We start from the raw sequence: 13,018 nt of genomic DNA, 5'->3' as shown, positions 1-13,018 counted from the left end.
CCCAGAGCAGTCCTTCCTCGCCTGTGGGGAGAGGTTCCCAAAATAGCTAGAATTTTTGTATTTGGAAACCTTAAAACTTTCTAAGATAAGTAGTGCTAGAGAATGGAGACGGGCTTGAATGTATGAAAACCCATTTACATGTCTTAAGTATATACTAAAGTAAAACAAGAAAGTCAAAAAATAAAGATCGTGGCAATGCCATTTCACGTATCTTAAACTAGAAAACTGCTACTAATTCATACTTTCCTGTTACCGTCCACTTGAGGATGAGGCCTGGACTGGGTGGGAACTCCAGCTCTGCCCTCTCTGGCTTTCATCACCATGCTGGTACATTCATCCAGCCTGACTCCATGCTCATGACACATATCCTAAGGTATTTGTGTGTGTATGTCTGGTCCTCCATCCAAATGTTCAGTGACTTTCTAATTTTGGTTCACAGTAGCAGACTCCTAGGTAATAGTCTCTGGGGACCTGCCACTGTCCCATGGATACAGAATAACTTAAGTGCTTGAGATCAAAAAAGAAATACTTCTCACACTCTTTCTTTAAACTGGAACTTACCGAGAAAGGCAGGTGTATCTCAGGCCTTTCCTGGACATAAAGCATGAGCTGCGCCCATGATAACTTCTTGGCAAAGCACATCTCTCACGGAAATGTCAACTGACCCTCCCTCTTCACATTTGTCAGCATGCTGGCTTGAGGGCCAGATTTACGTAAGAGAAAGAGATGGTTTTGGCCAGAGAGCAAGGCGGACCTCCCCCTGTGCCTTGGCTGCCAGGAAGGAGGGAAGACTGACAAAGAAATGGAGGTGGCTATGTCTCGACAGACTGAAACACAGAGTGAGGCTTGAAGAAGATTCGCAGCTAGATGTGACCTTGAGGCTGCATAGGACCCCTGGCCTGGGACGGAGGTCTCAGCATGGCTGATGAGCATGGAGCAGAAAGGGACCAATGCTCCCAGCCTTCCCCCGCTTTCTAAACTGTTGCCTACCCAAAGAAGGTTAGGGAGCAAGCTCAGCCCTGACTGAAGTTAAGGTTTTATTTAGCGTTATTTTGTAAATATGCCTGCCCAGCAGAACTGGGGCTCGAAGTCAGAAGTGAAGCTGTTGCAGGGGCACCTGGGTGGCTCAGTCGTTAAGTGTCTGCCTTCGGCTCAGGTCATGATCCTAGGGTCCTGGATTCAAGCCCCACATCGGGCTCCCTGCTCGGCGGGAAGCCTGCTTCTCCCTCTCCCACTCCCCCTGCTTGTGTTCCCTCTCTCGCTGTGTCCCTCTCTGTCAAATAAATAAAATCTTTAAAAAAAAAAAAAGCATCTGCCTTTGGCTCAGGTCATGATCTCAGGGTCCTGGCTCAGCAGGGAGTCTGCTTCTCCCTCTCCCACTCCCCCTGCTTGTGTTCCCCTCTCTCACTGTGTCCCTCTCTGTCAAATAAATAAATAAAATCTTAAAAAAAAAAAAATAGCGTCTGCCTTTGGCTCAGGTCATGATCCCGGGGTCCTGGCTCAGCGGGGAGTCTGCTTCTCCCTCTCCCTCCACCCCTCCTCTCTGCTCATGCTCTCTCTTGCACATGCTCTCTCTCTCAAATAAACAAATAAAATCTAAAAAAGAAAGAAAGAAAGAAAGAAATGAAGCTGTTGCAGGGGACCTGGGTGGCTCAGTCGGTTAAATGTCTGACTCTTGATTTTGGCTCAGGTCACGATCCCGGGGTCCTGGGATCGAGCCCCGTGTCAGGCTCTGTGCCCAGCGGGGAGTCTGCTTGAGGATTCTCTCTCTCCCTCTCCTTCTGCCCCTCTCTCCACTCGTGTGCGCGCAAGCTCTCTCAAATAATTAAATAAAACTTAAAAAAAAAAAAGAAATGAAGCTGTTGCAAAAAATCAAATTCTATTCCTTGCTCACCTGAATTTGGGATGAATCATATTTGCTCTGTAGGAGCCAAGGGGGAGGATGTTCCCATGGAAACGGGCCCTAAGAGAGAGGAGGTCTCACACCTCACTGGCTGCTCTCCCAGCTGCTTGCTTCCTGTTGATCAGGAGCCTCTAAGGCCTCTTTCTGCCTCTCCATTTGTGCGCACGTCAGCGGCAGGGGTACACCATCTTGGCTGCCCATGGGGATCACCCAGGAGCTTTAAACATTATTCACACCTGGGGTCCCCCCGGAGATTCTGATTTCACCAGCATGGGATGCTGCCTTGCGGATTTAAAAAACTCCTCAGGTGACTGCCACGTGCAGCCCAGGCTGTGAACCGTGAGCTAGAAGAGCCACCTATGGGCTTCTTCCAGTGAATGGCTTCTGGCAGCTACCTTGCTCAAGCTACTGACTTGGGAGTAGCGATCAGGAGATTTGTTTTTCACCTTCGCTCATGGGCAGGACAGGATCTGTGCACATGGACTTTCTGTGATGGGAAGGGCATATAGAAAGACATACACGACAAACTTGGCCCTGGAGGCTGGCAGGGCCAGGTGCCTCTGACAGGTCTATGAGTCAGGATCAAGGTGTCAGGGGTCCACAGAAAGAGCTAGCGTTTCCCCTCCATCCTGGTTCCATCCAAAGCTTCCTGCACCTTCCTTTCCTGCTTATTATGGGATGTAGGTTGTCACAGTAATGGAGAAAGCCAGAGAGAAAGAGGATCATATCCTCCCGTGGAGCCAGTAGGCAATATAAATTTTTCTTGAAAGAATGAACACATGCGGGAGAATGATGTTTTCTGTAGCAGTCCTGGGGAGAGTGGCCTTTGTTTTCCTTATCGGGACCCCAGGGAAGCCTTATGAGGTGGGGGAAGAATTAGGAGGGGAAAGCCCACATAAAGAGAATGTAAGGTTAGAGCAGGGTGTTTGTGATTGCTTTTGAATTCTTTTTCTTGACTATAAGCCTGAAGTGTGATGAGAGATCGCTGGTCTTGGGACACACTGGCTTTGACTACCTGGTCAAACTTTTGTTGGTGGGTTCACTTGGGTCTCCCCAACCTCCCTTAAAGCCTCTTGAATGAATTTCAAAACACAACAAGCCTTCTAAGAAAGCTCACACATTTTTCTAGCCCATGTGAAAGATGCAAAAGATCACAGATTCTTGCACTGAACGGACCTGAATTAAGCTGCTTGATGATGAATTCAATCTGGCGGACCATCTCAGCATTGCCTTCTTTGATGAAGCAGCGAAGGATGTCCTCCATTCCCTAGGGGCATTGGAGAGAGTAACAGTTAATATTTCAGGTTTTTTTTTTTTTTAAACGGGGTGAAACTAGTTTTCAACGGAATAGTTTCACCTAATCAAAAAAAAACCAAACCCTTTATTCGGGGGGGAGGGATATACACAGTAAAAATTCCTCTGCTCAGTACTAAACATTCTTTTTGTTCTTTTTACAATTCACAGTGGAATTATTTTCCTCTTGGTTGACTATCCGACCAAATTATAAAACATTTAGCCAACAAGAAAACCTATTGTACAGGAAACTGGGGGTTGCCAGAAGGAGGTGGGTGGAGGGAGGGGTGAAGTAGGTGAAGGGGATTAGGAGATACAAACTTCCAGTTAGAGAATAAGTAAGGAGTCACAGAGATTAAAAAAAAAAGGAAGTACAGCATTGGGAATATAGTCAATAACGTTGTAATAATGTTGTATGGTGACAGATGGTGACCACACTTCTCGTGATGAGCACTGGGTAACATACGGAATTGCTGAATTACTATATTGTACACCTGAAACTAAGATAACACTGTATGTCAACTACACTCTCATAACAAGTGAAAAAAAAACTGTAAAATTTTACTGGGTAAGTATTCCCTTTAGTTCGGGCAGTATGTTGTTTTGGGAGGTGGTTTCTTTCTTATGATTTCTTTATACTCTAACTTCTGGATTTTAGGCACAAAATGAAGAGTAAAACCATATGTGTAGAGAAGTAAATGAACAAGCAGTACCTCTTTTTAAACAGCTATCATTCTTTTTCTCTCAAAATAATTACAAAGTCACCACACTGTACATTATTTACTTCATCATAAAACGCTGGCGTCAGAATTTTCAATATTGACTACGAGAATTGCAGGGAAACGTCGAGGTAAGACACTGACTCGAGCACATTGTCTGTCTCCCCTCCCTCCTCTTTCCTTGAGGGATGTGAATGAGGATTTGTGGCTGGAGCTGGTGAGGCTTCTTGCCACTACAAGGGGAAAGTGTTTCTCATCATGAACCCAAAACAGAAGAAGCAGAGAGACACGGATCTACTAACAGTGAACTCTGATCAAGCTCCGCCTGAAGCTTATGCCTGGACTTCTCAGTGAAATGAGCCAATATTTCCCTCTTTAAACGTAGGCCTGTTTGGAATCAATAGCTCTAACTGAATCAAAGCAGTGCCAAGTGTGCAGCTTTGAACACGGTGAATTCCCATCGTCTAGAGCAGAGCATTACCTTCTAGAAGGTTAAGACTGGATTGTATCTGAGCTCCCTCATGAATTAACCGTGTGACCTTGGTCAAGTTGCTTAGTTCCTCTCAGCCTGTGTCCTCAACTATAAAATAAAGATGGCAACTCTAGTTAACATGAAATTTTTAAAAGATAAAGAATGTAAATTGGGTATTGGTTATATAGATGTATGTTTGTCAAATGCACTGAACTGCGTATATAAGGCCTATGCATTTCACTGTTTATAACTCATATGTAAAAAAATAGCATCTAGTCCAACTGCTGGCACACAATAGATGCTCAATAAATGGTTAAGATTGTGCTTGCTGTGTTTGGAAGGGTTTTGTGGCTCAGAAGAGAGCTCTGGTAGCTGAGGCCAAGGGAATAAACAAGGTTGCAGGTGACAGAATAGTGAGAGGCTTAGGACAGCATCTTTGAGAACAGTAACATTTAACTGGTAGGCAGAGATAGGTAAGCACACAGAGGAGAACATGAAGGAGTGGTCTGGAAGGGAAGAACAACTGTGGATAGTCCTTGGATCAAGGAAGAGGGTGCCAAGAGGGCAGTAGTCTGCTCCAGCTCAGGGCAGAATGTTTGGCTGGGGTTTAAATCCCACAGAAGAGCTTCGTGGCCGACAATTGCTTCAGCCCTGGACGCAGGAGGCTTTGGAGTAGGCATGAGGGCATCCCTATTGATCTGAACTGCTCTCCTGCCCCAGACCTTGGCAGTCTCTTCCAAGTTCAAATGGGGCTCAGTGCACTCATTTACCATTTTCTCCACTTTGGTGGGTATTATTTTGAGACCGCCATAATAGCATTCAGTACTGATATAATTTTTAGGTATTCTTTGTCATTTTCCACCAGCACACAAATAGTTGCAAAAACAGAGTTCTTATAATGTCATACTCTCCTCTCCTGGGACTCCAGCTACATAAGTGTGAGACCTCTGGGTATTGTCCCCCAGGTCTGAGGCACTGTCCCTTTCCTCCACATTTTTTCTCTGTGGCCTGGATGATCTCTAAGGGTCATGCCCTCACATCCTACAACTTCGACTCTCTCCTCTCCACCTGGTCCCTGTCCCTTTGCTGCCATTCCCTCCTGTCTTCTCTACCCCTCACCCTGGATGTCCTTCCTCCACGCTGCCTTTCATGCTACTTGATCCATATCACCTGTGTTCTTTCTTTTTCTTCAGCCTACATGTCTGCTTCCTTGTTTCGGCCTTGGTTGACAACTCCTGTCACTGGAATGACCATAATGCAGAATTTAATCGTTTATTTTCCCTGTTCTGTATTGAGATAGCAGATTTTATTTTTTTTTAAAGCAATAGGCAATTAAGTTCCATTATTATATTGTGACCACACAGAATGGTTCTTAATTAAGTTTTTATCTCTGGCATAACTGTTGATGTAATTTTAGATGACTAATTAGGAGATTTAGCAATTCTTCTAAGTAAGCAAAATCAAGTGGAGGAACATGTTTCATTGATCTCAAACTGAATATGGCCTGTGTTTTGACTGTGGAAATATATTTAATCTCTTCATAGCATTTAATATGCCCACTGTTAACCTGGTTTCACATTACAGGGAAAAGGGCAAAACTCCAGCACTTTTGCTGATTAGATCTAGAAACACTTGTCATCTCAAAAGAGGCTAATCACCTGAAGCTTGTTTTGTATTTCTAATATAAACACTAATGTAAACACACTAAATATTGAATTCACTATTTACCAACCAAAGTAGCTACCTGACAGTTTGATCATCATTAGCAGGATTTCTGCCCCCATTGGTTGCTGTCAGAGCACCTGTAGGTTAAGAGTGTCTGGCCTGCACCAGTTTTTTTTTTTTTTTTTTTTTAAGATTTTTTATTTATTTGATAGAGAGAGACACAGTGAAAGAGGGAACACAAGCAGGGGGAGTGGGAGAGGGAGAAGCAGGCTTCGCATTGAGCAGGGAGCCCGATGCGGGGCTCGATCTCAGGACCCTGGGATCATGACCTGAGCCAAAGGCAGACGCTTAACGACTGAGCCACCCAGGCGCCCCTTGGCCTGCACCAGTTCTGACTGCTGCCCCAGGCCCTCGAGGAATCCTGGGGGTGCATTTCATTGGGGACTTTCTCCATTTCACCATTTTCCTGCATGAAATGCATAGACCTACCCAAAGCCCCAAATTAAAATGAACCATTAAAAATGTCTATAAAAATGTAACTTTCCAAAAATAAGCCTGCTGGGAACTTTCTAACACTGTAGTTTTTGTTAGAGAGAGAGAGAGAGAGAGAGATTGAGCATGAGGAAGGCAGGGGCAGAGGGACAGAGAGAATCTTAAGCAGGCTCCACACCCAGTGAAGGGAGCCCAATGTGGGCTCACGACCCTGAGATCAGGACCTGAGCTGATCAAGAGTCAGATGCTCAACCGACTGAGCCATCCCAGTGCCCCTCTAACACTGTAGTTCTTCCTTTTTAAAAAAAATTTTTTTTTTTTTTTTTGAGAGAGAGAGCGAGCACGAGAGGAGGAAGGGTCAGAGCAGGGAGCCTGATGTAGGACTCAGTCCCGGGACTCCAGGATCATGACCTGAGCTGAAGGCAGTTGCTTAACCGACTGAGCCACCCAGGCACCCCTTTAACACTGTAGTTCTTAAGATTTAGGAGTTAGGGATCGCTTTAGAATCTGATAAAAGCTACAGACTCTCTCCCCAGAAAACTGCAAATGCGTATCTGGCCTATAATTTCAGGGAGTTCGCAAACTGTGTGTCAGCCACGGAGCCAAGACGGTCTAGGAGCTCCCTGCTCTAACAGCTTCTGAACTGCGCCACTGACTGAAGCTTACGAACTGCTCAAGCCCATTTTCTTACCATTGCTCTTGCTTCCTCACGAATGGATGGAATAGAAAGGATGCTGTACAGAGCTCCATTCACATACGGCTGTATCTTTAAGGGGAGAAAAAAACAGTCATTTGCAAGTTCTCAAACACTGTACAACTCCGTGATCAAACACCCCACTCAAGAATAATCTGGCTAATGAGGAGAGTGAGCGTTACCATCTTCCTGAGCTCCAGGATGCATGTTTCCAAATGACCGATATCTCCATTTGCATGTCCCAGGGGCAGTGACAACTAAGAGTTCAAAGCCACGTTCATTATTGGCTCCCAAAGCTCACTCCTGCTGTGTTTCACTGCTTGACTAACGTCATGCTGATCACGCAGGCTTCTAGAACCGCTGGAGTCATCATCGACTGTTGTCGCTTCTGCTCTCCAGCGTTCAGTCTCCAGGCTGCCTTTGATAGGAACCCTTCTTTCCCACACACACTACCACTGTCCTTGCTCAGACATCGTCCGTGACCTAGGTGACACTCAATCTCCAAAAGAGTCTCTCTCTGTCTTTGATGTTCACACTATAGTCCAACAATCATATCATTGCCAAAATTCTACAACATGGGCCAAATCATCCCTCTTCCTACCTTGGAAACCTTCCCTAGAGCCTACCTGGAAAGTTCTAACTTCTTAGTACAGCACACAGGCCCCTTCAAGGTTTGGCCTCAATATCATGTCCCCCTGCCCCTCCCTTCCTGCCACCTTGAGGTTTACACTGTACAGATTGGTCCCACCCTACTTACAGGGCCCCCCACCACACCACACACTCTGCTGTGCTTCCTGTATATCCCTCCACTGCCGTACTGGATTCAGTGTATTTTTATATTTATACTTCTGTCTCCCCCATTGTGAGCTCTTCAAGGACTGGACCCATGTTTTACGCACATAGGTAACCCCAACATCAAGCTGCACAGGACACAGTACATAGCAGGTGCTTGATAAATGACAGCTCCCTTTTGAGTAGATTTTGTGCTACACCCTCCACAGCAATGGAGGAGGGCCCATTCCCACCATTCTTTTCCAGCACTGGACTTTATTATCCCTTAGTTTTTGCCAGTCTAATGGGTAAAGAGAAAAAAGGCATCTTATGGTTGTTTTTACTTTCATTTTCCTGACTATTGGCAAAACTAACCATCTTGTCTTTATCTATAGATCATCAAGATTTACTGTTCTGTAAACTGCCCATGTGTGTACTTTACCCTTTTCTTACGTCTTTTTATTACCAACTTATAGGAGCTCTTCATATATAAGGGATATTAAACTTCGGTCCTATGTGATGCAAACTTTTCCTCAGGGTATCATTTGTCTGTTGACTCTTACTGTGGCCTCTTTGTCCATATAAAAAAATTTAATGTTCACAAAGTCAAACCTGTGCATCTTTTTCTTTATGGCTCCCAGGTTTCATTTTCAAGATCACGACTATCTCACACAGGACTCATATACGTAGCATTGATTTGTGTAGCGAACACATTTCTAGGCTCTAACATGTGTACAGGTAGATTTTCCAGCTCATCTTCAAAGCAGATATATTTGTAACAATCCTCCGGTCTATTCTGTCCTCAGAGGTAACATACTGGTTCCAACACTTGAAACCAACATTTACTATTAGAGACTGAATATATTTCCCGTAGGCTTCAACTGCCTTTGTTGAATAAAATGGAGAACAGAGTCTAGAAGTAGTTAAGAGCTCTTGATTTTAAAATATAAAAAGCATGGCATACACTGTAACAACCACCAACGCTTCACTTGCTGAAGCAGCCCGGGTCACTCAGCTGGGGAGGGGGGGCAGGGGGATGGAAGATGCGAGAGAAGTGAAGAGAAGGGGAGCTGTCTGCAACTAAGTGCCTCACTCTGACCCAGTGGTACTCAGTCCTGTCCTGCTAAGACACCCGTGCACCTGATCTGGCTAGAGCGGTCAGGTTTCTGTTGAGGCTTTGGCGTCAGGTGCCAAGTCATGCCACGGTTTCTGCACAGGCATCTGCAGAAAGCCAGTGAGAGAACACTCATACCATTTCGAAGTTTCTGTTAATTAGTTTATCAAGACCTCTACTTCATTTTAAAAGGGCTTATGGCCCATAGGCTAGACGACAGAAAATCCCACCGTGCTGGGGAGGACACGGGGGAGAGCAGAAGGCGGTAAAGCCACTCTGTGGGACAATGTGGCGGGACTCCGACCTGAGACGGACACACAGGGCGAGCCAGCAGTGACGTGTGTGTCTGCAACCCAGGGGCCCTTGGGGGCCAGGATGGCGATGTCACCGAGGACCAGCGTGGCAGCTGAGGGCTGGAGGCAGCTGAGGTGGACAAGCCTGGGGGACTGGATGGGGGCACCGCAAACAGGGGCTGTTTTGCAGGGGCGAGATTAAGGAATGAAATGTATACAAAGCAACACAGAGGGCGCCTGGGTGGCTCAGTTGGTTAAGCGACTGCCTTCGGCTCAGGTCATGATCCTGGAGTCCCGGGATCGAGTCCCACATCGGGCTCCCTGCTCGGTAGGGAGTCTGCTTCTCCCTCTGACCCTCTCCCCTCTCATGCTCTCTATCTCATTCTCTCTCTCAAATAAATAAATAAAATCTTTAAAAAAAAAAAAAGCAACACAGAAAAGTCTAAAAACACAGTGAAAAGGTAGGAAAAGAATGCGATCTAGAGCGCGATACTACTGACACAATTACACACATGCAGCAACAGCGTTAACTAAATTTTCAGGCCGCGCCGCAGCACAGGGAGAGCCGACGTGGGGGAAGAATGAAGCAGGGTAAGTGACAAGGAGGAGAATGAGGCCTGGGAGGGAGCTGGTACACACCAGTGATGGTGGAGTGATAGGAAATGAGGAGTTGGGATCAACTTCCGGCTTCCCAGTTCCAGAATTTGGAGGACGGGGTGCACTGACTAGTGTGGCCAGCCTCCCCCAATCCCCAGGCTAGCAGCGCTGGCCCAGTACCTCGTGGTTCTCATGGCCGAGCAGATCCGAAAGAACTTTTAGCACCAGACCCGCCACCTTGGCACACATGTTCTTCCCTTTAGAAAAAACAATGAGACAAAACACGACATGTCTAAACGCACAACAATCACAGTTTCAAGTCAGGCAGACTTGAACACAAATCTTGGCTTCTCTGCTTATGAACTGTGTGACCCTGGGTGAGTCACTTAGCTAATCTGGGCCCCAGTTTCTTCCTCCTGGGATTCCTTAGGGATTTTTAACATCTACTGCAAAGGGTGATGCAGAAGGAAGTAACTCAGTACAGGCTGCGCATTCCAAGTGCTCAGTAAATGGTGGCGCAGAGGGCACAGAGCTATTCATGACCGTGAGTGGAAACACAATCTATTCCAGAGCAATGCTCTGCCTCCCAGGTGCACATACCATCGTCATAAAAATCATACAGGTGTCTTAGCCAATCCAAACATCATAACAATCACTGCAAATAAATTGGTGATACTAAGAAAAGCTGCTTAGAATCTGGTAAACGTTTTAAAGCTAGGATACTTGCATATGCTATTCTTTAAGAGAAGACTGAAATCACATTTACTCAGTCAACAACACATGAGTAGTTCAGATTACAAAGCATCCAAAGGCAAAGAAGCTTCTCACAAATACCGCTATTTAACTATGTAACCTTCTTCCAAAACTGGGGCTGCTCAGACCGGGGTCAGCCACAGGCTGGACTTAGCACTTCTTCTAAAGAAGCTTTTTCCATCCCAGGTAACAGATGACTTAAATGGGATGGGACCTCTAGAAAAGCTGCAATCACTACTTTTATGGATCAAATGTCCTGAGATGTGCACGGGAGAATCCCATGTTGGGGGAGTGAAGGGGGAGAGACGGCATGGTTAGGAGCAGGGACACGGTCTGACATCCTTGCTCTGCCCCCCAACTTAGCCCTGTAGAATCTTGGAAACATATTTCTCTGTCTTTGGATAGAATGGATCATAATTCTTCACCTCCTACCTTTGAATAATGCAATGAAGTTGAAGAAAAATGTGAACTATTTTAATTTCCTCTTAATTCAGGCACTGCATACCTCTAAAATGTTCTTTTCCAAGGCCAGAATGGTATCTGGCTTCAGGGATTCAACACCCACATACCTAGTTGGAAATGTTTTACACTCTATTTCTGTTTCAGTTTTCTATGAGGGAGACTAAAGGCAAACCACATCAGGCTGGGTGGTCATCCAGGTTCGACAGTCAGGCTCTCTTCCCCTCCCCCGCACTAAAGCCAGAGGGCCCAGGGACAGGGGGCTGAGAAACCTGCACTCCTGAGGCAGAGGTTCATGAGCAAAGCCACCGAGTACTCCAGTGTATAGTCCGACAGGCAATCGGGGTCCTTCAGAATATCAATCAGCCAGAAGATGAGGCCATCTCGAATCATCGCTGTCTGCAGCGGGCGCCTAGGATGCAAAAGCCTACAGGTCACCTAAAGCTGGCAAGAAACTTTCCCTGTAAGAGTGCGTGGTGATGTGCATGACGATCGGAAAAGACAAACTGATGGGATGCCTGGGTGGCGCAGTCGGTTGAGCGTCCGACTCTTGGTTTTGGCTCAGGTCATGATCTCAGGGTCCTGGGATCGAGCCCCCTGCCGGGCTCTGTACTCAGCGGGAGTCTGCTTGAGGATTCTCTCTCTACCTCTGTCTCCCCCCCGCCTCCCCGGCTCCCTCTCTCTCAAATAAATAAGTAAATCCTAAGGAAAAAAAGAGACAAGACAAACTGTGCGGAAGATACAGACTCTGAAGAATATTTTGTTGTTAGACCCACACACAACTGAAACAACAAATTCTTTACCTTTTGCAGGTATCCCTAAGATTTAGAGAGAGACGAGGCAGTCAGGAGGACTTCTACCTCGAAAATTTCTTTTTCTATTTAAAATGAGCAGAGTACTACTTCAAATATTTAATAAATATTTACTGAAAGCTTTTGGTCTACCTCACCCAGGAGACAGCCATAGAAATAATTTATTGACAAACAGATTTTTAGTAAACTCTAGTCCGGCTAGGCACTTTGAGCTGTGTAAAAACAAAGAAAAGCCAAAAACCAGCTCAATTCCATTTTGATTCAGGTCTCTGTAACGTAAGGGTAGTTTAATGATGTGGGCAATACAATTTATACAGAACTATTTTCTGCCCAAAGTCCAGGTGTAAGATCTTATAAAATCCAACACCTCATCCAAATGTGTTATGGTGAATGTCTTCCTGCCAACCTTAAGAACTGATGAGATTCAGAGCGCCTGGGTGGCTCAGTCGGTTCAGCGTCCGACTCTTGATTTCAGCTCAGGTCATGATCTCAGGGTTGTGAGATCGAGCCCCATGTCCCACTCTGCACTGGGCCTGGAGCCTGCCTAAGACTCTCTACCTCTCCCTCTGCCCCTCCCCCCACCAAAGAACTGATGAGATTCAGCATGATGGTATCACCATGAGAAGTCATGTGAATTCTTTGAAAATCAAAACACCATGGAAGAAACACCATTGCACATCCCCTAATGAACAGGTTACGGAAAAACTCCCACCCAGGACATTATCTGTTTGGGCTATTCTTTTTTTTTTTTTTTTTTTAAGATTTTATTTTTTTTAAGTAATCCCTACACCCAAAGTGGTGCTGGATCTCACAACCTAGATCAAGAGTCACATGCTCCACTCACCGAGCCAGCCAGGCGCCTGTCTGTGCTATTCTTAAACACCACACTCACCTCACTGGTGAAATTTACTGGAATACAGTGAAGGCTACACTCTTGGTAATCCTAACTACTTTCTACCTTCATTGTACAGACCCTAGAAC

General features: G+C 45.7%; 1 protein-coding gene across 4 annotated transcripts in view; it reads right to left on the bottom strand.

The window, feature by feature from the left end:
• Positions 1 to 13,018, bottom strand: part of ARMC9 (armadillo repeat containing 9) — a 151,285-nt gene that overhangs the window by 74,718 nt on the left and 63,549 nt on the right. For all 4 annotated transcript variants that reach the window (XM_027590604.1, XM_027590606.1, XM_027590607.1 and 1 more), the window contains 4 exons: positions 11,498 to 11,637; positions 10,194 to 10,270; positions 7,236 to 7,310; positions 3,080 to 3,170 (listed from right to left, as the gene is read on the bottom strand). In XM_027590604.1, the coding sequence (XP_027446405.1) occupies positions 3,080 to 3,170; positions 7,236 to 7,310; positions 10,194 to 10,270; positions 11,498 to 11,637 (383 nt within the window). The remainder of the gene's footprint in view (positions 1 to 3,079; positions 3,171 to 7,235; positions 7,311 to 10,193; positions 10,271 to 11,497; positions 11,638 to 13,018) is intronic.

The sequence above is a fragment of the Zalophus californianus genome, chromosome 3, assembly GCF_009762305.2.
Source record: "Zalophus californianus isolate mZalCal1 chromosome 3, mZalCal1.pri.v2, whole genome shotgun sequence".
Taxonomy (NCBI): Eukaryota; Metazoa; Chordata; class Mammalia; order Carnivora; family Otariidae; genus Zalophus; species Zalophus californianus.
The sequence above is the reverse complement of the archived record's forward strand: the minus strand, read 5'-3'. Positions and strand labels throughout refer to the sequence as shown.